The 27,862-nt window shown below is 42.1% G+C and overlaps 1 protein-coding gene and 1 long non-coding RNA gene across 3 annotated transcripts in view; one reads left to right on the forward strand and one right to left on the reverse strand.

Annotated features, from left to right (window-relative positions):
* A2ML1 (alpha-2-macroglobulin like 1) overlaps window positions 1-6,275 on the forward strand; it is a 52,559-nt gene extending 46,284 nt beyond the window's left edge. Inside the window, 3 exon segments of the mRNA XM_520828.8 lie at window positions 3,920-4,022; window positions 4,465-4,506; window positions 5,547-6,275. Coding sequence (XP_520828.5) covers window positions 3,920-4,022; window positions 4,465-4,505 — 144 coding nt within the window. The 3' untranslated portion in view covers window position 4,506; window positions 5,547-6,275.
* LOC129136510 (uncharacterized) overlaps window positions 1-27,862 on the reverse strand; it is a 58,843-nt gene that overhangs the window by 14,165 nt on the left and 16,816 nt on the right. The gene's annotated exons all lie outside the window — the stretch shown is intronic.

Consider the following 27,862-nt stretch of genomic DNA (forward strand, 5'->3'; position numbering starts at 1 on the left):
CTCGTGATCCACCCACCTCGGCCTCCCAAAGTGTTAGGATTACAGGCATAAGCCACCGCACCCAGCCGAGTTGTGTATAGTTTCTTTTGAGACAGCTCGGGTTAGCTTATCTGGCACTACCCTGTAATCATGATGTTGCTGTTTAAAACTTTGCCAAGTTTATGATGCTTTCATACATGACTTATTCAAGTCTTACAGCCACCCTCCTTAGACATAAGGAGACAGAGTTGGAGAGAGAGAGTGGGTTGTCCAAGTCATACCATCTGTCAGTGTCTAGGGTGGGAGCAGAACCTGGGGAGTCTGATTTCCATGACACCATGCCTGAGACTGCAATGAACTGCTCCTCAGTGTGTCCTGCCAAATCTGCCAGTTGGCTTCTAATTTGAGTTAACAGGCCTAATGATCTAAAAGCCAGTGCTAATCATTGTATCTGTGGTTATTTCCTTTTTCTGTGTGTCTTCTCCCTTGTGTTCTTGATCAATTTCACCAGAGGATGACCTTATTCACATATATAGTCTTCCTTATTTTTTGATGAACTTATACTATAAGCGTCCCTCTAGGTACATGCCATCCCTCTCCCACAATCTCAGACAAGCAATGTTTTTACTGTCATTCAGTTCTAACTATTTCTTAATTTGTTGGGAAACACATGGAATTTTTAAAGCCATCCTTTTGTTCCTGATGTGTAATTTTGTTGCATTATGGTCTGAGAATACAGTCTTCATGATCCTGATTGCCTGGAATGTGCTGAAGTTTCTTCCATGACCTAATCCATGATCTGTTTTTGCAAGTGTTCAGTGTGCACTCCAAGAGAACATCTATTTCTTTTCTCTTGGGCTTGGATTCTGATCTAGAAGTCTGAGATCATTATTTCTGTTGTTCATGTGTTTGATAACTCTGCTTATTTTTCTGCTTGATTTAACAATTTCTGAAAAGCATGTGTTAAAATATCCAATTATGATGGTTTTTGTTTGTTTGTTTAGTATTTTTTTGGTAGAGACAGGGTTTCACCATGTTGGCCAGGCTGGTCTTGAACTTCTGACCTCAAGTGATCTGCCTGCCTAGGCCTCCCAAAGTGCTGGAGTTATAGGTGTGAGCCACCACGCCTGGCCTCTAATTATGATATTTGATTTATCCATTTATCCATACATTTCTGCCAATTGTTTCCTGATATATTTGAGACTACATAATTAGATATATATGTTATGAACATATCTTCTTATTAAATTTTCCTTATATTAGTACATACTATCCTTTCCCCGTTACTATATATGTGTATATATTTATATCATTTACTTTTGCCTTAGATTCTTACACCCCCCCACTGCCACACACACACACACATTTTTTCCCTTGCCTTGGGTGCCATTTAGTCAGATATTAAAACTGCTACCTGGCCGGGAGCAGTGGCTCATGCCTGTAATCCCAGCACTTTGGGAGGCTGAGACGGGCGGATCACAAGGTCAGGAGATCAAGACCATCCTGGCTAACACAGTGAAACCCCATCTGTACTAAAGGTACAAAAAGTTAGCTGGGCGTGGTGGCAGGAGCCTGTAGTCCCAGCTACTCAGGTGGCTGAGGCACAAGAATGGCGTGAACCTGGGAGGCGGAGCTTGCAGTGAGCCAAGATTGAGCCACTGCACTCCAGCCTGGGCAACGGTGCAAGACTCTGTCTCAAAAAAAAAAAAAAAAACTGCTACCCCAGCTTTCTTTTGGTTCATATTAGTCATTTGCTTTAATTCATTATGGTGACCAAATGATAGAAAAGAACAGTGGTTCTAAAAATTCTTTGTTTCAGGGTCCCTTTATACTCTTAATTTACTGAGGACCTCAAACAGCTTTCGGTGAAGTGGGTTTTAACTATTGGTCTTTATCATATTAGAAATTAAAACTGAGACAATCTTAAAATATTTATTAATTTAAAAATGATAATAAACTCAGTACATCTTAATACAAATAAAATTTTTGTGAAAATAACTATTTTCTGGCCAGGCGTGGTGGCTCACGCCTGTAATCCCAGCACTTTGGGAGGCCGAGGTGGGTGGATCACGAGATCAGGAGTTCGAGATCAACCTGGCCAATATGGTGAAACCCCATCCATCTCTATTGAAAACACAAAAATTAGCCGGGCATGGTTGTGCGTGCCAGTAGTCCCAGCTACTTGAGAGGCTGAGGCAGAAGAATCGCCTGAACCTGGCAGGCAGAGGTTGCGGTGAGCCGAGATCATGCCACTATACTCTAGCCTGGGCAACAGAGTGAGGCTCCATCTCAAAAAAAAAAAGAAAAAGAAAAAAGAAAAAGAAAGTAACTATTTTCCAAAACAAAAAAATAAGAATGGTGACATTGTTTTGCATTTTTGCTTTAATATCTGGCTTAATCAAAGAGAATGAAATTTTCCTATTTACTCCTACATTCAAACCGTTGCAATATTACACATAAAGTAGCCTCTGATAACTCTCCTGTATACTTGTTTTGTTGTTTATTTTTTTAAATCACTTTCCCCAGAAGGAAACAATCTCCTGTATATTTGTAAGAGAATGAGAGTGCAAAAAAAAAGTCTTAATATCATTCTAAAAATAATTCTGACCTCTCAGATATTCTGATGCAATCTCGGGGATCCCTGGAGTAGGGGAGGTCCCTCGACCACACTTTGAGAAGCACTATACCTGAAGAACTTTGGAAATCCCTTCCAATTAGGCGTTAATAGCGCTATATCTAAATTTATAATACGATTTTTTTTTTTTTTTTGAGACAGGGTCTCACTCTGTTGCCCAGGCTGGACTTCAGTGGCCCGATCTTGGCTCACTATAATCTCCACCTCCTGGGTTCAAACGATCCTTCCACCTCAGCTTCCCAAGTAGCTAGGATTTATTTTGTTATATTAAAGTAACTTATACAATTGCCTTAGATTCTCCATTTGCTAATTTATTCAACAAATATTTACTGAACAACCAACATATGCCAGTCACTTTTCTAAGTGATGGAGACGTAGCAATGAAAACAATGGATATGATACCTGGCCTAAGAGTGCTGATATTCTAGTGGAGTGACAACAATATTCAGGTTTTTACAAATTACATGTATATGTGTATACACACACTTTTTTTTTTTCAGTAGTAATAAGTGCTATGCAGCATAAGGGGATAAAAAGTGCTAGTGGGGCAGGCCAGGGACGTGACTCTTTTTAAATAAGGTGTTCAAGGAAAGCCTCTTTGAGGAGGTATCATTTGCTCAGGGACCAGATTGAAGAAAGCAAACCAGTAAGGGGCATAGAACTGTTGGAGTAAAATGCAAGCCTCTGTTTCTCTGGCCACTTTGACTAATTTAGTGGAGAAGCCATGGGTCAGGGTGGACCATGAACAAAGGGAACCAGTTCACAAGAGGGCCAGAGAGCTGTAAGATCCTAAGAAGAAAGAGCCAGGAAGTCAGCAGGAGGCAATGTCTTTAAGACTGTCATAGGGCAGTAGCAGTACATAGAGGGTTTCAGAGAATCTTTTTTTAATTAAAAAAAAATTTTTTTTTAATTTGAGATGGAGTCTCGCTCTGTCGCCCAGGCTGGAGTGCAGTGGTGCCATCTCGGCTCACTGCAACATCTGCCTCCCAGGTTCAAGCGATTCTTCTGCCTCAGCCTCCTGAGTAGCTGGGATTACAGGTGCCAGCCACCATGCCTGACTAATTTTTGTATTTTTAGTAGAGATGGGGTTTCACCATGTTGGCCAGGCTGGTCTGGAACTCCTGACCTCTGGTGATTCACCCACTTCGGCCTCCCAAAGTGCTGGGATTAGAGGCATGAGCCACCGTGCCTGGCGGGGCTTCAGAAAATCTACATGAAGTCAGCAAGGGTCTTTTAACTCCACATTGCATAGAGTGTAATTTTCATTTTACTTCTAAGGTACTGTTTCATCTGTCTTCCCCACAGCTCATTAAGAACACTCAGACTTATACCTTCACCATCAGCCAAAGTGTGCTGGTCACCAACCTGAAACCAGCAACCATCAAGGTCTATGACTACTACCTACCAGGTGAGAGGGCTGAGCTGAAATGAGAGCTGAGATCTTACCTGTATCTCCCAACTTACTTCTGCCTCATTCTTCATGGCTTCTCCTTAATTTTACAAATACTCCTTCCCAAGCCAAGTAGCACATAATTAAATTATCTAATCTCCTAAAATATTTTAATTCAGTTGTGTGCCATTTTTAAGTTGCGTACACTAGAGACATTTTATATGATCAGAGAACAATGTGAACCATTGTTCTCAAAGGGCTATTTCTATTATTTTTGGTATGATTAATAGTTTGTCACAATGTACAAATATTAGTGATTGAAACTTTCTTGTAATTCTGAATATGCTCATAACCTGTAGAGATTCTCTGGAAGGGACTCAAGCAGTAGCTTTTCTGAAGCATTTTCCCTCTGAATATAGGAGGCCCTCAAAGTAATAATATGTCTTATTTCATTTTACAGATGAACAGGCAACAATTCAGTATTCTGATCCCTGTGAATGAGGTAAATCCAGTGGAGAAATGGGTGGAGTTATGGGTTAGGGTGGCAGAAGTTAAGAGGAGCCTCTTTCCAGTTACTGTTATTGTCTTTTTTTGAGATAGAGTCTCGCTGTGTTGCCCAGGCTGGAGGGCAGTGGCGGAGGTTGAGTGGCTCACTTCCCAGCTTCAAGCGATTCTCCTGCCTCAGCCTCCCGAGTTGCTGGGATTACAGGCGCCCACCATGATGCCTGGCTAATTTTTGTATTTTTAGTAGAGACAGGGTTTCACCATGTTGACCAGGCTGGTCTCGAACTCCTGACTTCAGGTGATCTGTCCACCTCGGCCTCCCAAAGTGCTGGGATTACAGGCATGAGCCACCACACTCAGCCCTGTTATTGTCTTTTGGAAGCTATTGTTGATAGAAAGTGAGCTTTCCCTTTTTGTCTTAAACTTTTTTTTTTTTTAAACAGGATCTGGTTCTGTTGCCCAGGCTGGAGTGCAGTGGCGTGATCTCAGCTCACTGCAGCCTCTGCCTCCCAAGTTCAAGCGATTCTTGTGCCTCAGCCTCCTGAGTAGCTGGGATTACAGGCACGTGCCATCACGCCCAGCTAATTTTTTTGTATTTTTAATAGAGATGGGGTTTCGCCATGTTGGCCAGGCTGGTCTCAAACTCCTGGCCTCAGGTGATCTGCCTACTTCAGCCTCCCAAAGTGCTGGGATTACAGGTGTAAGCCACTGTGCCCGGCCTGTCCTCAACTCTTGAAAATAGTTTACAGAAGAAAAAGCTAATCTTGGTATTAAAACAATACTTTTTTCTATCAGATTGAAAATGGATTGATTTTTCCTGATATTTTTACATGATACATCTTTGTTATATGAAAATACTAAGATGAAAGTAAAGGTTACCTGATTCTACACCTGTGAGATAACACTATTAATAATCCAACTGTGCATTTGTGAGATTTTTTTGTATATATAGAGAGAGGTCAAGTATCCTCTATGTATGTAATGAGCTTCTGAGTATCACAGTGTCTTCTATTTTTTGTTTGATTGTTCGCTTTTCAGGATAGAAGCTGGAAACTCAATTAGTCCTCTGTGACATTACTGGAGGGTGGAACATTCTTCTGTCGCTTGAAGCAGAACTCATTCAATCAAATAATTTAATTTCTCTGACTAGTATATGGGTAACAGATGAATATGTCTGAACCTCAGCTATAATACTTTCTACTACCTTTGCAAGGAGATGGGATAGGAACAATCACTCAGAGGAGGCGTTGCATGGGCAGGGTCATAGGGGGAAGAAAGGTGGTTTAGCTGTTTTATTTAGCCATTCAGGGGGCTCTCCAGAGAGGAGACGGTGGTAGAGGGTGAACTAGAGAAGATAAGAATGTCTTCCTAGGCCGGATGTGGTGGCTCACGCCTGTAATCCCAGCACTTTGGGAATGCGAGGTGGGCGGATCACTTGAGGTCAGGAGTTCAAGACCAGCCTGGCCAACATGGTAAAACCCGTCTCTACTAACAATACAAAAATTAGCCAGGTGTGGTGGCACGGGCCTGTAATCCCAGCCCCTTGGGAGGCCAAGGCAGGAGAATCGCCTCAACACTGGAGGTGGAGGTTGCAGTGAGCTGAGATTGTGCCACTGCACTCCAGCCTGGGCAATGAGGCAAGACCCTGTCTCAAAAAATAATAAATAATAATAATAATAATGTTTTTCTAGAGTTTCAGTCCAAGGGAAAATGTGATTTAGGGCTTGGGGAATTGGCTAAAAAAATAAAAATGGAAAAGAAAATCTGTGCATTTAGTTCTATACATATTTCTTTGGAAACCAAAAGTTCTTTTAAAGATGATGATCATCCTTTCCCCCAAAACTCACAATTTGGTTTCTTCCTTAAACCTTTTAACCCAGACTTCTCAGAGAATCATCTTAAAGATGTGAGGATGGGTTAGAATAGAGAATTTTAATTATGGGGCTACGCTCAACCAGCCCACTACTGCAGGGCAAACAGTGATTGATTACAAGAAAAGTGGCTGGCCAGAATGCCGTTTCCATCTCTCTCGGTTTCTCTTCTGCATGATTCTCCCAACCTTTCCCCACGTGGGCTATCTATCACTGTGCAAGCACTTCCTCAGAGGAATGCTTTTGTTTTGGAAACAGGTTTGGAGGCAAAGGGATAAGGGAAGTAAGATGAATGATATTTAACAGAAAAGATTCTCTAGGCAATTACACCCTTTTATCCTGGGTATCCACTGGATCCATTATGCTCCCCTTGATTGTAAATTCTGACTGAAAAGTCAGGGAAAATAAGTACATTCTACAAAAACAAAAAATGACAGATGGGACCCACTTAAACTAAAGAGCTTCTGCACAGCAAAAGAAACTATCAACAGAGTAAACAGACAGCCTAAAGAATAGGAGAAAATATTAACAAACTGCCTCCAGCAAAGAACTAATATCCAGAATCTATAAGGAACTTAAATAAATCAACAAGAAAAAAACAAATAATCCCATTAAAACGTGGGCAAGGGGCATGAGCAGACACTTCTCAAAAGAAGAGTACAAGTGGCCAATAAACATATGAAAAAATGCTCAACATCACTAATCATCACTAATCATCAGAGAAATGCAAAATCAAAACCACAATGAGATACCATCCACACTAGTTAGAATGGCTATTATTAAAGTCAGAAAATAATAGATGATGGCGAGGTAGCAGAGAAAAGGGAACGCTAACACACTGTTGGTGGGAAGGTAAATTAGTTCAGCCACTGTGGAAAGCAGTTTGGAGTTTTCTCAAAGAATTAAAAATAGAATTACCATTCAACCCAGCAATCTCACTACTGGGTATATACACAAAGGAAATACATCTTTCTACCAAAAGGACACATGCACCTGTATGTTTTTCGCAGCACTATTCACAATAGCAAAGACATGGAATCAGCCTAGATGTTCATCAATGGTAGATTGGATAAAGAAAATGTGGTCCATGTATACCATGGAATGCTATGTAGCCATAAAAAAGAATGCAATCGGCCCAGTGCGGTGGCTCATACCTGTAAACCCAGCACTTTGGGAGGCCGAGGTGGGTGGATCACCTGAGGTCAGGACTTCAAGACCAACCTGGCCAACATGGCAAAACCCCATCTCTACTAAAAATACAAAAACCTAGCAGGGTGTGGTGGCAGGTGCCTACAATCCCAGCTACTGGGGAGGCTGAGGCAGGAGAATTGCTTGAACCTGGGAGGTGGAGGTTGCAATGAGCCAAGATCATGCCATCGCACTTCAGCCTGGGCAACAAGAGCAAAACTCCGTATCTAAATAAATAAATAAATAAATAGAATGTAATCATGTCCTTTGCAGCAGCATGGATGCAGCTGGAGGCCATTATCCTAAGTGAATTAATGCAGAAACAGAAAACCAAATACTGCATGTTCTAACTTTTAAGTGGGAGCTAAACATGTTGTACACATAGACACAAAGATAGAAACAATAAACACTGGAGATTCCAAAAGGGAGAAGGGAGGAAAGAGGGCAAGAGTTGAAACCTACATTCAGGTACTATGTTCACTATTTGGGTAATGGGATCACTAACTCAAACCACAGCATCACGCAATATACCCATGTAACAAAACCTGCATATTTACCCCCTGAATCTAAACCTGCATATGTATCTCCTGAATTTAAAATTGAAAAGGCCAGGCATGGTGGCTCACTCCTGTAATCCCAGCACTTTGGTAGTCCAAGGTGGGTGGATCGCTTGAGCTCTGAGTTCGAGATCAACCTAGGCAACATGGCAAAACTCCATCTCTACCAAACATACAAAAATTAGCCAGGCATGGTGGCGTGTTCCTGTAGTCCCAGCTACTCCGGAGGCTGAGGTGGGAGAATCACTTGAACCCAGGAGGAGGAGGTTGCAGTGAGCCGAGTTTGCACCACTGCACTCCAACCTGGGTGATAGGGTGAGACCTTGTCTCAAAAAAATAGAATAAAATAAAATAAATAAAAGTGGATACTGAAGAGAATATTCCCCCAAGCCCAGGGTCACAGTTGCATTAATTGTTCTGTACCTTTCTCCTCCATCCTTGTGTCTGTCCTGGTCCTTCTAGGAGTTCCTATAGTGAGGGCAGATGGGGGAAGATATGCATGAGAGGTCATTCCCAAGCTTGCCTCTTGGGTATCAAAGGAAGAGAGCAGAGGGAACTCTAAAGAAAAGAAGGTAGTTGTCAGGTGCAGCGGCTCACACCTGTAATCCCAGCAGTTTTGGAGGCTTAGGCGGGCAGATCACTAGAGATTGGGCATTCAAGATCAGCCTGGCTAACATGGTGAAACCCTGTCTCCACTAAATATACAAAATTAGCTGGGCGTGGTGGCACGCTCCTGTAATCCCAGCTACTCGGGAGGCTGAGGCAGGAGAATCGCTTGAACCCGGGAGGCGGAGGTTGCAGTGAGCTGGGATTGCACCACTGCACTCCAGCCTGGGGGACAGAGTGAGACTTGGTGTCCAGAAAAAAAAAGAAGCTAGTCATGATCATGAAAGCCCCTTCCACTCACTAAAAGCTCCATCCCATGTACATTTTGGGTCTGCAGCACTTACCAGAGCATCCCCTCTTTTGGAATGAAAGGAAATGGTCATCCTCAAGACTTAAGAGGTTATGTGGGCAGAATACATCTTAAATGATTAGGAAAACTCTTTATTCTTGTATCTTTGGGATTTCAGATAGGATAAAAAGAATATTCTTATGCTTAAATTATCAACTACGCTGAATAAAAGGATGTTAATGAGAACATGTACATTGTCCAACTCATTGAAATATAAATATTTGTGCATATTTGAGAAGGTGATTGTGAGGATTAGGTGGTATTTAGCATTCAAGTGACACTTGGTATTACAGTACTTACAGTAAATACTGATACATACATTTATTATATGTCAGGTATTACACCAGGCCTGGGAATACAAAGATAAATAAAATGAAGTTTCTCTTCTCAAAAAGCTCACAGACTAGTGGAGGGAGGAAGGAAACAAATTAACAGTTATAATACAGTGTGACCAAAAAAATGATAGAAGAAAGCACAAAAAGCTACGGAAGGCCAGGTGTGGTGGCTCATGCCTGTAATCCCAGCACCTTGGGAGGCCGAGGCAGGCAGATCACCTGAGATCAGGAGTTCGAGACCAGCCTGGCCAATATGGTGAAACCTCGTCTGTAGTAAAAATACAAAAAATCAGCCGAGTGTGGTGGCAGGTGCCTATAATCCCAGCTAATTGGGAGGCTGAGGCATGAGAATTGCTTGCATCTGAGAGGTGGAGGTTGCAGTGAGCGGAGATTGTAGCACTGCACTCCAGGAGCCTGGGCAACAGAGCAAGACTGTCTAAAAAAAAGAGGTGGGAAGAAAGCACGGTATTTCACCCAAGTAATTCAGTGTACTCATGGATTATGTGTGTGTATGTGTGGGGCGGGGTGGGGGCGTGGGTAGTGTCTCCTCAAAGTTAGACTGGGAAACAGAGATTGGATAATGACTTGCTTTTCAGAAAGATCATTCTAGCAGTAATGTGAAGAATGGGGTGGAGAAGAAGAAAGCCGAAGTCCTTGAAACCATTTAGGAGACTGCTACAGTTATCCAGGTAAAAGCTGGTGAACGGGGAGTGGGAGGGGGAGGAGGGGACACTCAACAGCTACTCAGCTTAGCTGATAGAATCAGGAAGACTTACTGACATCAAAGACAAAACGTACCAGACAATTACACAGGTGGTTTTATTTGGGCCATTGCAATCAAGAACATGTTCATTAATTAATAACATCTCAGAGAAAAGGAAGGGGACCTGAGGTTTCATAGAGGCAGCAAACAAAAGAGTCATACATGGATCTTATGGGAGCCATAATGAAGGATGGAGATGAGGCTTTTTATGGAATATGTGTGAGCAGAGTGATTCTTTGCAGTTAGCTTTTTTGTTGGAACACAAAAGGTTGGAGGGTTTTGGAAAACAACACGACGGGTAAATTTCTTAACTGACCTGTTTTACAGAAGCACAGGGCTCAGGTGGTTCACCAGTGTCAGAGACTAAGTGAATGCAAGAAAGGAGAGTAAGGGAAGAGCCTGGGAAGACTGCCAGAATTCTAGACTGTGGATTACATACAGGAGAAAAACCTTTTCCTCTACCTGTTAGGTTTAGTATACGGGGCCTGCAAATGAAACCGAGAAAAGACAGATGAAAGGGAAAGGCTTATTTCACAAGCATGTGACAACTTCACAGGGAAGAAGTGAAAATAAGAGAAGCAATTCGGAATGGGGGCTTATATGCCATTTTAACAAAGGACAAGTTGTGGAAACATTAACAAGACCAAGGAAGTGAGATCTGGGCATTTGGGGCAGTAAGTTATGGGAAGGTAAATATATCGGAGGCACTAATGGAAGATAATGGCCATTTTAGTAAGATTTGTTTATGCAGATTCAAGTTGGTGCTGACTTTCTGTCTCTTGTGATATAAGTTATTCTCCTTCTCCTGATATGGGAGAGGGGGAGAGAGACACTTTCCTTCATAAGGGGAAATTTATATCCTGCTTTTAAGTGTTTCTTAATTGCCTTCCAGCACAAAATCATACTTATGCCAAAGTGGCACAATTTGGACTGGCATATTTTGATCCCTTTTAACTGGGTGGATGGTGCCATCCATGCAGGTAGAGATATAGAAAGAGAGAAAATAGTGTATTCAGTTTACTACATTAAGTTTGAGTGGCTGGGTGTGGTGGCTCACACCTGTAATCACAGCACTTTGGGAGGCCGAGGCGGGTGGATCACGAGGTCAGGAGATCGAGACCATCCTGGCTAACACGGTGAAACCCCGTCTGTACTAAAAATACAAAAAATTAGCTGGGTGTGGTGGTGGGTGCCTGTAGTCCCAGCTACTCGGGAGGCTGAGGCAGGAGAATGGCGTGAACCTGGGAGGTGGAGCTTGCAGTGAGCCGAGATTGCGCCACTGCACTCCAGCCTGGGCGACAGAGCGAGACTCTGACTCAAAAAAAAAAAAGAAAAAAGTTTGAGAATGTGTAAGGCCTGATGGTGAAGATGTTGAGATAGTGGGATATAAAGGGTCATGTCAACCATTAAAGAAAGAAATCTGAAGATAAAGACTGGCAGTTAGCAGCAAATAAGTAGTGAGAAGCCAAGAGTGTTGAGGACTAGCTAGGGAACAGGAAATGAGAAGAGGAGAGACTGAAAGGGAGTGCCAACATTTCAACAGCAAAGGAAGAGAAGGGACTTCAGAACCCAGGATCTCACCAAAATTTCTTCCCATAACAATGGCCTCTTGAAGGCTTTCCCTTCTCCTACCTCCCCCTTGAATCCCCGCCTTCATCAAGGATTTGGTAGGAAGTGGAAAGGAACCAGTATCAGAAAAGAATCCTACTTTTTTTTCTTTCTAAGAATCCTACCTTAATAAGCAAAATATGTCACATTTGGAGCACAGAGAACTTTCTATCCTTCTTCCTGTAGCCCTGTTGAAATATTTATCATATCTCATCCAGACTGTTGCAAAAACCCAGTTGCTGCCCCTTCTATGTCAGAACATTCCTCCACCCCTATGTCTATTATTTTATTTTACATATTCTCCATACACAAGGCTGCCTCTATTCAACTAACCCTTAGAATTGTGTCAGGTGATGTACTGCCAGCTATTTAAAATCTGGGCCAGGTGCAGTGGCTCCCACCTGTAGTCCCAGCACTTTGGGAAGTTGAGGAAGGAGGATCACTTGAGCCCAGAAGTTCAAGACCAGCCTGGACAACATAGCAAGACCCAATCTCATTCTTTTTAAAAAATAAAATCCTAATCTGATTATGACATTCATTTGCTTAAAACCCTTCAGGGGCTGTTAGGGGTAAAGTTCTATTCCTGTTCATGGCATAGCAGACTTTCATGACTATTTTCTTCCTGCCCCCTCCCCGCCAGCTCCATCTTCGGCCTTTGACCCTCACACTTCAGGAACAAGGAACATTTGGTTCCCAATTTCCACTAAAATCTCCGATAACTTTCAAAGATGCTTTCTATCATGCTTGAAAAGCTTTTCTCTCTTCTGCTTGGAGGACTTCCACTGGTCCTTCAAGGAATGGCCTCCAAGGTGTGTTTCCTACTCTGGCAAGGCTTCCTTAAGAGCTCTTTGCTCCTACAGCACCTGTGATTCCAGCGGAGGATTTACCAAGCTGGGTTCCTGTTTTCTGTTGACCCTCCCATCTCCCCCATCAGAGTGTAAGATCTCTGGAAGGCTGGACCCTGTGCTGGGTGCTTCCAACTCCCCACCACCACACCCCATTATCTGTTCTCTTTATCACTGACAAAAAGTACAGTTTTATTTGGAGCAGCCACGTGCCCAACTAAAATCGTCACCTTCTCAGAATCGCTTGCAGTTAGGTTTGGCCATGTGGCAGAATTCCAGCCTATAAAAAGTAACCGGAAGTCCCTGGAAAGTATTTCCTTCTTCTTCTTCTCTCTTTCTCTTTTTTTTTGAGATGGAGTTTCACTCTTGTTGCCCAGGCTGGAGTGCAATGGCACGATCTTGGCTCACTGCAACCTCCACCTCCCAGGTTCAAGAGATTCTCCTGCCTCAGCCTCCCAAGTAGCTGGGATTACAGGTGCCCACCACCACGCCTGGCTAATTTTTGTATTTTTACTAGAGATGGTGTTTCACCATGTTGGTCAGGCTGGTCTCAAACTCCTGACCTCAGGTGATCTGCCCACCTCGGCCTCCCAAAGTGCTGGGATTATAGGTTGAGCCACCATACCTGGCCTGTTTTTTATTTTTATTTTTAATTTTTGAGACAGAGTCTCATTCTGTCACCCAGGCTGGAGTGCAGTGGCACGATCTTGGCTCACTGCAACCTCTGCCTCCCAGGTTCAAGCAATTCTCCCGCCTCAGCCTCCCAAGTAGTGGGGACTACAGATGTGCACCACCATGCCTGGCTAATTTTTGTATTTTAAGTAGAGACTGGGTTTCGCCATGTTAATCAGGCTGGTCTTGAACTCCTGGCCTCAAGTTATCTGCCTGCCTTGGCCTCCCAAAGTGCTGGGATTACAGGCGTGACCCACCACACCTGGCCCTGTTTTTTGAATTCCAGCCATCTTAGTGTGTGTGAAGTGGTATCTCATTGTGGTTGGATATCCTCTGATGAAAAAGGGTCTGTTCAAGGATTTTGTTTATGATTCTGGATTGATTTTCTTTTGAAATTCTTTTTTTTATTTTATTTTATTTTTTATTTATTTATTTTTTTAACTATTTTCTTTTTTTTAACTTTTATTTGAGGTTTGGGGCTACCGGTGCAGGTTTGTTACATAGGTAAACACGTGTCGCGGGGGTTGGTTGTACAGATTATTTCATCACCTAGGTATTAAGCCCAGTACCCAATAGTTATCTTTTCTGCTCCTCTCCCTCCTCCTACTATCCTCCGTCGAGTAGACTCCAGTGTCTGTTTTTCCCTTCTTTGTGTTCGTAAGTTCTTACCATTTAGCTCCCACTTATAAATGAGAATGTGTGGGAATTGGTTTTCTTTTTCTTTTTTTTCTTTTTTTAAGACGAAGTCTCACTCTGTTGCCCAAGCTGGAGTGTAGTAGCGCGATCTTGGCTCACTGCAACCTCCACTTCTTGGGTTCAAGTGATTCTCCTGTCTCAGGCTGCCAAGTAGCTGGGACAACAGGCATGCGCCACCGTGCCCATGCACCACCATGCCTGGCTAATTTTTGTATTTTTAGTAGAGACGAGGTTTCACTATGTTGGCCAGGCTGGTGGGATTTGGTTTTCTGTTTCTGCATTAGTTTGCTGAGTATAATGGCCTCCAGCTTCATCCATGTTCCCGTGAAAGACATGGTCTCATTCCTTTTTATGGCTGCATAGTATTCCGTGGTTTATATGTACCACATTTTCTTTATCCAATCTCTCATTGATGGACATTTAGGTTGATTCCATATCTTTGCTATTGTGAATAGTGCTGCAATGAACATTTGCATGCATGTGTCTTTATGGTAGAATGATTTATATTCCTCTGGGTGTACATCCAGTAATGGGATTGCTGGCTTGTGAAATTCTTTATATGTCTAGATCAGAGGACTTTGTGAGATTTTCAGACTTGCAAAAAGTTCAGAATAAACTTCAGTACCGGAAATATCTTCTTCAGTCTATGGGTTGCCTTCTCACTCTTTCAATAATGTCTTTTGGTGAACAAAAGTTCTTAATTTTAATATAGTTCAAGTGAGTGATTTTATTATTCTATTTAAGAATCTTGCCTGGGTGTGGTGGCTCACATCTGTATTCCTAGCACTTTGGGAGGTTGAGGTGGGAGGATTACTTGAGGCCAGGAGTTTGAAGGCAGCTGTCTCTACAAAATCAAAATCAAAATAAAGAGAAAGAAATCTTTACTTCGGGGTCAAAAAATGCTTTCCTTATGTTTTCAAATAAAAGCTTTATTTATTTATTTATTTATTTTTAGAAAACAGGGTCTCACTCTCTCACTCTGTCACCCAGGTTGGAGTGCAGTGGTGCAATCTCAGCTCATTGCAACTTCTGCTGCCTGGGCTCAACCAATCCTCCCACCTCAGCCTCTTGAATAGCTGGGACCACAGGAGGCACATGCCACCACACCCCGCTAATTTTTTGTATTGTTTTGATAGAGTTGGGGTTTCAGCATGTTGCCCAGACTGGTCTCGAACTCCTGAGCTCAAGCAATCTGCCTGCCTCGGCCTCCCAAAGGGTTGACATTACAGGCGTGAGCCACTGCACCCAGCTAAAAGCTGTTTTTGTTTTAATTTTATCTGAAATTGCTTTTTGCGCATGGTATGAGCTAGGTCAAGAGACTTTGTTTTCCTACATGGATATTTAATATGGCTCAGATCATCTATTGAAAGACCATCCTTTTCCCACTACATTACAGCATGTTGCTTTTATCATAAATAAGGTAGCCATACATGGGAGAGTTTATTCCTGGATTCTGTTTTGTCTCATTGTTTACTTTGCCTATCCTTCAACAATATCTCACCCACACACACACACCCACACACACTATAGTTTTATTATAGTTCTTGATTTTGGGTACTATAATCCTCTAGATTTTGTGATTCTTCTTCAAGATAGCCCTAGCTATTCTTGGCATTTTGAATTTCCATATAAATTTAAATCAGTTTGTTAATTTCCTCAAAAAACCTGCTGGGAATTTGGGAGGATTGCTTTGGAGCTATAGAGTTGAAGATGACTGACATCTTTATAATATTAAGTTTCTAATTTATGAACATGCTCTATCCCTTAAGTATTAAGTCCATCCTCAATTTCTCTCAGCAGTGTTTTGTAGTTTTCAGTGTAGTGGGTGTTGCACATCTTATATTAAATTCATTCCTAGGCAGTTGGTTCTTTTGATGTTATGTAAACAATTTCAGTAATAACATCTAATTTCCTATTTATTTTGTATTTGGACCTTGAATCCAGCAACCTTGCTAAATTTGCTTATTGTCTTGGTTTTTTCCTTAGGTTCTTTTAAATTATCTCAGTACACAATTGTGTGGTCCATGAACAATAACAGCATAGTGGACTCTGTGGCACGGCACCCAGAACCACCCCCTTTCGAGACAGAAGCATTTATTCCTTCACTTCCTGGGAGTGTTAACAACTGATAGCTACCAGTTGTGCCCGCTCTGGACTTTTGCCCATAGTGGCCTATCCTCTGTGATTATGCATTTGTAACTGTCTTGTTCCTCTTCTGAAGACATCAGTCACATTGGATTAGCCACCCTTATGGCTGCATTTCACCTTGATTACCACTTTAAAGGCCCTATCTCCAAATACAGTCACATTGGGGGTTATGGCTCCAACATACACATTTGGAAGCCAGGTGTGGTGGCTCATGCCTGTAATCCCAGCACTTTGGGAGGCCAAGGCAGGAGGATTGCTTGAGCCCAGGAGCTAGAGATCAGCCTGGGCAACACAGGGAGACTCATCTCTACAAAAAAATATAAATAAATAAACAAAAAAATGTAACTGGGTGTGGTGGTGCATACCTGTAGTCTCAGAAACTTGGGGGCTGAAGTGGGAGGATCACTTAAGCCCAGGAGGTCGAGCCGAGATCACGCCACTGCAGCACTCAAGCCTGGGCAACAGAGCAAGACCCTGTCTCAAACAAAACAAAACGAAACAAAAAAAACCCATATAAATTTTGGGGAACACATTTCAGTTCATAATCAAGTGGAAAAATTAAAAGAAATTAAATTTACAGTTTAAAGTTATGCTAGAATAGACATGAAGTAGCCCCCCTGAAATAAGAGTTAAGAAAGAATATTAACTGCTCCTCTGTAAGGTCTGTGAAGCATTAACCATATCTCTCCCCCACATATTTTGTAAGTTCTGTAAGCTCCTGTTTTTCTTGCGGTGCAGCTGCAAAGTCCCAAGATAGATAAGCATGAGTCGCAAGATATGTTTTCCCAAGATGTAAGCTGAGTCCTAAGAATGTCACCTGATAATTAACTGCTTTGTTCTCGCTTTTGTAAACCAGCTTCCTGCATCATATAATTCCCACCTCAAAGTGCATAAAAGACGTTCATTTTCTTTGTTTGCTGCTCAGACTTTCAAGATGCATGTCCGCTGAGCTAGTGTACACTTAAAATATTCCCTCCTGAACTCTGCTTAGTCTCTCCAGTCTCTGATTTCCCACTACAATAACACATCCCTGAAGAGATTTTGGTTTGACCAATCAAAAATAATAATTGTGTTTTCTGTGACGCAAACATAAGGAAACATATAGACTCAAACATTTTTTATTGCCTACCTCCTAAAATAATTTTTTAAAATAATTTTTAAAAAGCATACATTCTTTTGCATATTTTTGGTCAACATTTAATTTTTTTTTTTTTTTAAGACAGTGTCTCTGTCACCCACGCTGGAGTGCAATGGTGCAATCATGGCTCAGTGTAGCCTCAACATCCCAGGCTCAAGCTATCCTCCTGCCTCAGACTCCCGAGTACTTGAAACTACAGGTGTTTGCCACCACACCAGGCTAATTTTTGCATTTTTTGTAGAGACAAGGTTTCGCCATGTTGCCCAGGCTGGTCTCAAACTCCTGGGCTCAAGCAATCATCCCATGTCAGCCTCCCAAAGTGCTGGAATTACTGGTGTGAGCCACCATGCCTAGCCTTCATCCACTTTTATCAGAGAATTTTATTTAATATGTTTTTATGCTTAAAAGTTTTATTGATCATCTTATCAGAGTTTCTGCCATAAAAATATGTCTATAACTTCAGATATCAAAACATTTTTATTTTATAAGGCTCAAATATATTCAAGGCTTCTTGTGCATTGAGTTAACATCACAATTAGACATATTGGATCAAAACAGCACACATTTTTAAAATAAGAAGTTAAAAAATATCACTTCTTTTGTTTTGAGACGGAGTCTTGCTCTGTTGCCCAGGTTGGAGTGCAGTGGTGTAATCTCGGCTCACTGCAACCTCTGCCTCCTGGGTTCAAGCAGTTATCCTGCCTCAGCCTCTCTAGTAGTTGGGATTACAGGTGCGTGCCACCACACCCAGTTAATTTTTGTATTTTTAGCAGAGAGGGGGTTTCACTACATTGGCCAGGCTGGTCTCAAACTCCTGACCTCAAGTGATCCTCCCGCCTTGCCTTCCAAAATGCTGGGATTACAGGCATGAGCCATTGCACCTGGCCAAAAAATATTACACATAATAAAAAGTAAAAACTAGAAGCACATTTTCTAATGACATGAATGTGGTTGGGATTTTTTTCAATTATCCAATAATATATTAGTGCATACATTCACAGATGATTATTGCTTATTTCTTTTTTTCTTTTTTTTGACATGGAGTCTCACTCTGTCCCCCAGGCTGGAGTGCAGTGGCACAATCTCAGCTCACTGCCACCTCCACCTCTGGGTTCAAGTGATTCTCCTGCCTCTGCCTCCTGAGTAGCTGGGACTACAGGTGCCTGCCACCACGCCTGGCTAATTTTTGTATTTTTAATAGAGATGGGGTTTCACCGTGTTGGCCAGGCTGGTCTCGAACTCCTGACCTCAAGTGATCTGCCCGCCAAAGTGCCGGGATTACAGGTGTGGGCCACCATGCCTGGCCCATAATTTGCTTATTTCTAGAATGAGACAAGAATCAAGATTAATTGTATTCCAATTTTTAATTTCTTTAGGTATATTATTTGAGAACTCTCACTCATATTAATAGGAGTAGAAGGCATTTAGCTTTAGCAATGCCAGTGAATTTTGTGAACTCTTTCAAGTTATATACCAAAACCTTATAATAATCTTTCATCAAAAACTGATTTATCAGCACTCAACTTGATTAGATGCTCCTTTAATTTGGTTGAAAGAATTATAAATCTTGACTTCCAAAAAGATTTTTCATGAAAGTACTTTATCTACACAAAGTGACAATATTTCAAATTATCTTTGGTGGTCAAGAGGGTGTGTGTGTGTATGTGTGTGCCCTAGAACAGCATACCATGGAAGGAATGAGAGTTGCAGTTACCTTTTGTAAAGTGAGCAGGGAGAGGGGAAAGAAGATGCTTTGACACGTAGAGAACATTCTTGGTGAAGTGTCAAGATGGAGACTGCATGTGGAAGTCAAAATCTGGAAATTTCAGCCCTGTCCATGTTGGAAAGGCTTTGTACACCCCAGAGATACATGTACTCCAGTTTGAAAATTGCTGATGTAGTGTGTATCTGGTGTCAATCAGCCTGTGTTCAAATAACAGCTCTACAAACTGATAGGGAGGAAGGGAGGGATTGCAAATTAGCACAAGAAAGCTTTGGGGGTGATATGTTCCATTATCTTGATTATGGTGATAGTTTCATGGTTGCATACATGTTAATATTCATCAGATTGTACACTAAATATGTGCTGTTATTGTATACCAATTTTACCTTAGGAATGCTGTATTAAACCTGGGCACAGTGGCTCACGCCTGTAATCCCAGCACTTTGGGAGGCTGATGCAGGCGGATCACTTTGAGCTCAGGAGTTCGAGACCAGTCTGGCCAACATGATGAAACCCCATCTCTACTAAAAATATAAAAATTAGCCTGGAGTGGTGGTGCACACCTGTAATCTCAGCTACTTGGGAGGCAGGAGATTTGCTTGAACCTGGGAAGCAGGGGTTGCAGTGAGCTGAGATCACGCCACTGCACTCCAGCCTAGGTAAAAAAGCAAGACTCCGTCTCAAAAAAAAAAAAAAAGAAAAGAAAAAAAGAAGAATGCTATTTTAAAATCTTTCATTTTTTATTTTTAAAAAATAGGGACAGGGTTTCACCGTGTTGCCCAGGCTTTTCTGGAACTCCTAGACTTAAGCTGTCCACTGGCTGCAGCCTTCCAAAGTCCTGGGATTACAGTCTTGAGACTCTGTGCCCGGCCTGTTTTAAAAATCTTAATTGGCATTTAATATATATTCAATAAATATTAGCTATTATTGTGAAGAGAGATTCTGGACCTTTCTTGCCAGGAGGTAAAATTTCCACTCTCAATCTAGGCCCCTGTTGTTTCACTGGGACCTTTCTCTCCTCTCTACAGCTTTCCCCTTCCCCAGCCCCAGGAAAGATGGAGGCGCCACCTTCTGGTCAGAAAGGAGATTACACAATGGTGTCCTGCTTTTAAACTTTTTGTTTTGTTTTAGCATTTATTTTCGAATAGACAATACACGCCCACGTAAAAATTCAAAGGTCCTAAAAGACACCTTCCACATTTCTTCTCTCAGTTCCCTCCTCGGATGTAACCTATACTATTACTTTTGCCAAATGTCAGCGCCCTGAAATACACCACCCGAAATCTCACAGATAGGCAAAGCTGGAGTTTATTTATGTCTTAGCAAGGGAGCACACCGCCTTGCGGAAACTTGAGCAGCATCTGGGAGGGGAGGGCAAAGGGAGGATATTTATGAGGTTCTAGGTTAGATTAAGGTGGGTCTTTCAGTGAAGGGCTCTGATTAAGTTTGGGTACGGATCATGATTTAGCAAGGTGAGGGCTTAAAAAAGTTTTCGAGCATGAATAATCATTTGATAACTGTGTACTGGAAAGCTAAGCAATTTAAAATACGTTGTCTGGATATTCCTGAAATGAACAATAACATTATTTAAAAGTTTTATTTTAAAAAGTTTTTTCAGTTAAAAAAAATTAAAGGCATAAGTATGATACAAAGGACTTTGGGGACTTGGGCGGAAAGGGTGGGAAGGGAGAGAGGAATAAAAAACTACAAATTGGGTTCAGTGTATACTGCTCGGGTGATGGGTGCACCAAAATCTCACAAATCACCACTAAAGAACTTACTCATGTAACCAAATACCACCTGTGCCCCAATAACCTATGGAAATAAAAACTTTTTTAAAATTTCATTTTGTGAGTGCAGAGTAGGTATATGGGATACATGAGATATTTTGATACAGGCGTGTGATGTGTAATAATCACATCCGGGTAAATGGGATATCTATGACCTCAAGCATTTATCCTTTGTGTTACAAACAATACAATTAGGCCAGGCACAGTGGCTCACGCCTGTAATCCCAGGACTTTTGGGAGGCTGAGGTGGGTGGATCACTTGAGGTCAGGAGTTGGAGACCAGCCTGGCCAACATGGCGAAACCCCATCTCTGCTGAACATACAAAAAGTAGCTGGGTGTGGTGGCGGGCGTCTGTAATTCCAGCTACTCAGGAGGCTGAGGCAGGAGAATTGCTTGAACCTGGGAGGCAGAGGTTGCAGTGAGCCAAGACTGAGCCACTGCACTCCAGCCTGGGTGACAGAGTGAGACTCTGTTTCAAGAAAAAATAATAATAATACAATTGTACTTTTAGTTATTTTAAAATGCACACTAAATTATTACTGATTAGAGTCACTCTGTTGTGCTATCAAATACTACATTTTATTCATTCTATTTTTTTGTACCCATTACCCATTCCCATTACAGCTTTTATTTTTGGGGCAAGGGCTTCCTGAAATACTAAAGTCTTGTTGGTAAAGACAGTAGAATAGCAAAGTCAAGCTAATGTAGACAGTAAAGTGTGTGGGTGGGGCTTGGCTAATTCTCAGTTTCTGGTATATCTTTTCAGAGATATTCTGTGCTTATTCAACTATACATGTATAAATTTCTTTTATTATTATTTTTATCTTTTTATTTTTTTTGAGACAGAGTCTTGCTCTGTCACCCAGGCTGGAGTGCAGTGGCACGATCTTGGCTCAATGCAACCTCCGCCTCCCAGGTTCAAGTGATTCTTCTATCTCAGCCTCCCAAGTAGTTGGGATTATAGGCTCCCACCACCAAGCCCAGATAACTTTTTTGTATTTTTAGTAGAGACAGGGTTTCACCATGTTGGCCAGGCAGTCTCAAACTCCTGACCTCAAGTGATCCTCCCCTCTCGGCCTCCCAAAGTGCTGGGATTACAGGTGTGAGCCACCATGCCCAGCCTATACATGTATAGATTTAAGAAATGTGATATTTTCCCCTTTACCAGTTGTTGCAGAAATCCAGAAACTGAGTATGAGATATTCCTTAAATAATGGCGATCCAACAGCATTTGCTCTGTGGTGATATGTGATGTACTTTCCCAAAGTACATATATTTACGTATTTTGTGTTGAATGGAATTACCGTTTGAGGTATTCTAGTGTTTTCCCTCTCAGCAATTTATCTAACAGATTATGGTTTTGGCAAAATCTGTGGGGCACATTTTCTTATTCCTGGTTTCCTCTTTTCCATCACAAAGCAGAGTACGGGGCTGAGTGGCAGGGGACAGAAATAATTATTCCATAAGCACTGAAATCTGAAGGCCAGCAGAGGGGCCTTCATTAAATGCGAATCTGTTGGGCACCCACTGAGTAGTGAACAGGATGAATGTGACAACCACACTCCCTGCCCTTCCCAGGCTTGCAGCTTAGTGAGGGAGAGCAACACTGCCTGCCCTTCATTAGGGGGATGAATGTGACAAAGCACAGTCAGGTTGTGGGAACCTAACCTAATCTTTGGGCTGAATTAAGAATTCCCAGAAGTGACACTCAAGTTGCAAGGTGAAGAATAAGCAGGAATGAGACAGGTGAGGGGTGCGGTGTGGGAGGATTGTTCTTGTAAGGGGAGATATCCTATGCCTTCTCTGGAACTGAGATTACTTTTCTCCGTGTTTCTGGTTTCTGTGTTCCGCCATTTGTTCTGTACATCTTGTGGTCTGCTTTCCAGATTTTTTTTTTTTTTTTGAGACGGAGTCTCACTCTGTCGCCCAGTCTGGGGTGCAGTGGCGCAATATCGGCTCACTGCAAGCTCCGCCTCCCGGGTTCACGCCATTCTCCTGCCTCAGCCTCCCAAGTAGCTGGGACTACAGTCACCCGCCACCACGCCCGGCTAATTTTTTGTATTTTTAGTAGAGATGGGGTTTCACCGTGGTCTCGATCTCCTGACCTCATGATCCGCCCGCCTCGGCCTCCCAAAGTGCTGGGATTACAAGCGTGAGCCACTGCGCCTGGCTTTCCAGATATTTTGAATAGGAATGTACACATAGACTTTCCAAGTGAGGAAGTCACCATCCTAAATGCATAAGAATCCATCCTATGACTAAAGTCCCTCATCAGCGAGAGCCTCTCATGTTAGTGGTCCTAGGGAGAGAAGACCCTGTACCTTTTTTAGTTCTCAGGAGATGAAGTGAAGACTATTTTCTGCACTCTTGATAAAGTTCAAGAAATGCCCATCATTGGCAGAAAATAGAATTATAATTTCTTAGAATTGGAAATGTCTTTAGAAATCATGCAATCAGGTCTCTTCAACTGAAAAATGAGGAAAATAAGACCCAAAGTGCAGAATTCCTTTCTAAAAATTTTAATTATTTTAAAATTATTATTATTTTATTTATTTATTTATTTTTTGAGATGGAGTTTCACTCTTGTTGCCCAGGCTGGAGTATAATGGTGTGATCTCAGCTCATCAGCTCACTGCAACCTCCACCTCCCGGGTTCAAGAGATTGTCCTGCCTCAGCCTCCTGAGTAGCTGGGATTACAGGCGCACACCACCACGCCCAGCTAATTTTTTTGTATTTTTAGTAGAGACAGGGTTTCACCATGTTAGCCAGGATGGTCTCGATCTCCTGAACTCCTGATCCGCCTGCCTCGGCCTCCCAAAGTGCTGGGATTACAGGCGTGAGCCACTGTGCCCAGCTTATGATGTCAAATTTTAGATGTCAACTTAAAAATATATCAGGGGCACATTTAAAGTATTTTATTTTGATATACACTTTAATATTAAAAAATTAATTTTGCAAATGGTGATTCTCTGAATTCTCATGTTAACTCTTAAAATTTTATTTCCTTTAGGGGAAATACATTACAAACCACAAAGCTTCATCTTAAAACATAGAGATGCTGTAGAAATGGATGACATTTACTTAGCTCTCTCTCTTTCCATTGTGACCACAAAAATGTCAACAAATAGACAAGAGACCTACACAAATGTCTATGCTAAGCAGCAGATTTATCACTCACAGCCACAATTTCTAACTCTGGCTTTCCTTGCTGGGAAGTTTTTTGTTGTTTTGGGTTTTTTAGATTACTTTAGAAAACCATTTATTAAAGGAAGAGTGTTTAAACATTAATTTAGGTTAATATAAAGAGTGTAGCTACTCCCTAGATCTAGAAATAGATTGCCAGCAACCCAGAGCTCATACGTACCAATTCCCAATCAAACCCCCTTCCCAGCCCCCAGAGGAAACTACTACATTGACATTAAAAGTAATAACTTCTTTGCTTTACTTTCTGGTTATAATACCCATGTATGCCTTTCCAAACATCGAAGTTTAGTTCTGTCTGGCTTTGAACTTGATATAAATGAACAAGTATTTCAGACAGCATGTATTCTTTTGTCTGGGCTTCCATTACTTAATAATTAGGTTTTTGAGATTCATATATATTGTTGCCTATAGCTATACTTCATTTATTTTCACTATAGTGTCGAATTTTTAGCCTTGTATGAACAGATGACAATGTAGCCATTTTATTGCTGATAAACAGTTGCTGCTGGGAACATCCTTGCACATGACTCCAAGTGGACACAAGCACACATTCATAAGAGTGAGATGACTGCGTCACAAATAGTTGAATCTTAAATTTTACTAGATAATGTCAAACGCTTTTAACTCTTGGCACTATCACATTTTAAAATTTCAGCTAATTTGGAACATGTGAAATGGTATTATATTTCATTATGTTTTTATTTGCACTTCTACCTAATTTGATTACTAATGAGGTTGAGGGATTTTTCTACATTTTTGACTATTTGGATATCATATTTTGCTTGAGTCCTTTGCCCATTTTTCTTTTGGGTTCTCTGATTTTTTTTCTTTTCTTTCTTTCTTTTCTTTTTTCTTTTTTCTTTTTTTTTTTTTTTTTGAGACAGAGTCTGACTCTGTCACCCAGGCTGGAGTGCAGTGGTACAATCTCAGCTCACTGCAACCTCTGCCTCCCGGGTTCAAGCAATTCTCATGCCTCAGCCTGTAGCTGGGATTACAGGCATGCACCACCACACCCGGCTAATTTTTGTGTTTTTAGTAGAGATGGGGTTTCCCTGTGTTGGCCAGGCTGGTCTCAAACTCCCAACCTCAGGTGATCTGCCCACCTTGGCATCCCAAAATGCTGGGTTTACAGGCGTGAGCCATTGCACCTGGCCTAGGAGTTCTTATATATTCTAGATATGAGCTTCTTTGGGTTACATGACTTACACAAATATTTTTTTTTCCTACTTTGTGGCTTGCCACAAAGCAAAACTCAAAATGTTTTCCACAGCCATTCTTCCATTTTAAATTCCTACCAGCAGTATATGACAGTCCTGATTAATCCACATCCTCACCAACACTTGTTATTGTTTTTCTTTTTGAGTCTAGACATCCTCGTTGGTGTAAGGAGGAATCTCATTGTGGTTTTGATTGACATTTGTAGCTTGCCTTTTAATGGTGCCTTAATAAATAAATATTTTCAACTTTAATGCTCAAAACAACAATCTTTTCCCTTATTGTTAGTATATTTAATGACTTGCTTAAGAACTCCTTCCTTACTGCAAGGTCATGAAGATAGTTTTCTGTATTATCTTTCAGAGGTTTTATTTATATATTTAGACAGACTCTTGTTCTGTCATCCAGGCTGGAGTCTAGTGGCACAATCTTGGCTCACAGCAACCTCTGCCTCCTGAGTTCAAGTGAATCTTGTGCCTCAGCCTCCTGAGTAGCTGGGACTACAGGTGCAGGCCACCACACCCAGCTAATTTTTTTTTGAATTTTTAGTAGAGACGAGGTTTCACCATGTTGACCAGGCTGGTCTTGAACTCCTGAACTCAATTGATCCACCCACCTTGGCCTCCCAAAGTGCTGGGATTATAGGCGTGAGCCACCATGCCCAGCCCACTTTTATCTATTTATCACCATACATATTAGTTTCTCTCTCCTTTCCATATGCAAAATACCCCACAAAGAGAGACAACCCCCAAGTCCTGTCCAGTTACAGCATTAAGCTCAAAGTTCAGAATCTCTAGGTGATATGTGATAGCCCCTATATTTGGGAATGATGTGAGGCAGTGCTTGCACCACGTTCAGACGTGGCCATTTTGATCTGGAGACGTACGAACTAAAAAGACAAGATATCTGTGCCTCGTCTCCCACCAATGTACAATGGTGGAATGGGGCCAGGAAAACCCTCCCATTAGGAAAGGGAAATACAAAGCATTCTGTAGAAATTCTAGACAAATGAGCAAAGGGTTTCTTACCCTAGGGATGAGGAATTTCCTAATCAGGTCCCAGTTTGTCCCCCAGGAAGGGTTCACCAGTTGGTGTTCTCTGTGCCTATCACTCCACCCTCTGGAAGATCTTCCTTGGTCATATCTAAAGAGGGTTGCTGAGGAGGAAAAAGGTTTTTCCTCTCCTCTACTAGGGTTTTGCTGTGTTGGCCTAACTCCTGACCTCAGGTGATCCACCCACCTCGGCCTCCCAAAGAGCTGGGATTACAGACGTGAGCCACCATGCCCGGCCCCAGGTTTTATTTTATAAGTTTAATGTGGCAAAACGTGGGGGTGATCCACAGAGAAGAGAAACTCCCCGAAGAGGCAGCGAGGCTTGGGGGTTTTTATGCCATTTAGAGGAAGGACAACAAATTTATAGAGAAGTAACAAGGCAAAGGAAGGGGGTTTCTAACTTTCTAGTTCTAGGAGGTAGTAAATTGTGGGGAGGTAAATACATGGGAAATACTAATGGGAGATTAGGGCTAGTTAGTAAGGTTTATTCATGTAGACACTTACGTCATCTCTCTCTTGCCATTTCCATCTCTGGTAATAAGGGCTGTTCTTCCCTTCCTGATATGGGAATGGGGGCGGTCGCCTGCACAAGGAGAATATATGCCCTCTTTTCATATAGGGAGGGTAGGGAGCTTGTCCTGTGTTTGGTTTTTCTGAATTGCTTTCAGCTCAAAATAATTCTTATGCCAGAGTGGCATATACTTTCCTGCAGGAAACTGAACTACTGAGCAGGTTTGACAACTTGCTCATTGCCTGTAGTAGACTAAGTGCTTAGAAGTCGTTTTTCAGTCTCAAGTAGTCATACACAGTTAAGCTATAAACTAAGTTCCTCCCAAAGTTAGCTCAACCTACACCCAGAGATTAAGAAGGGCAGCTTGGAGGTTAGAACCAAGATGGAGACCAGGCGGTGGCTCACATCTGTAATCCCAGCACTTTGGGAGGCCAGCCTGGGAAGATCCCTTGAGCCCAGGAGTTCAAGACCAGCCTGGGCAACATAGTGAAACCCTATCCCTACAAAAAATAAAAAAAGATTAGCCAGGTGTGGTGGTGCATGCCTGTACCCCAAATACTAGGGATGCTGAGGTGGGAGGATTGCTTGAACTTGGGAGGTAGAGGCTGCAGTGAGCCGAGATCACGCCCTGGACAATAGGGCGAGACCCTGTCTCAAAAAAAAAACCAAACGAATTTTTTAAAAATAAGAATTTTAAAAGAAAAAGACAACTATAAAAATTTTAAGGGTTACACAATAAGTCATCTAACACTGGCCGGGTGCAGTGGCTCGTGCCTGTAATCCTAGCACTTTGGGAGGCCATATGCCTCCTATTCTACTACTGAGGTCAGGAGTTTGAGACCAGCCTGGCCAACATGGTGAAACCCTGTCTCTACTAAAAATACAAAATTAGTCGGGCATGGTGGCTAGCGCGTGCCTGTAATCCCAGCTACTCGGGAGATGGAGGCAGTGGAATTGCTTGAACCCAGGAGGCAGAGGTTGCAGTGAGCCGAGATCATGCCACGGCATTCCAGCCTGGGTGACAGAGTAAGACTCCGCCTCGCCGGGCGCGGTTGCTCACACCTGTAATCCCAGCACTTTG

This window comes from Pan troglodytes, chromosome 10 (assembly GCF_028858775.2).
Source record: "Pan troglodytes isolate AG18354 chromosome 10, NHGRI_mPanTro3-v2.0_pri, whole genome shotgun sequence".
Lineage (NCBI taxonomy): Eukaryota > Metazoa > Chordata > Mammalia > Primates > Hominidae > Pan > Pan troglodytes.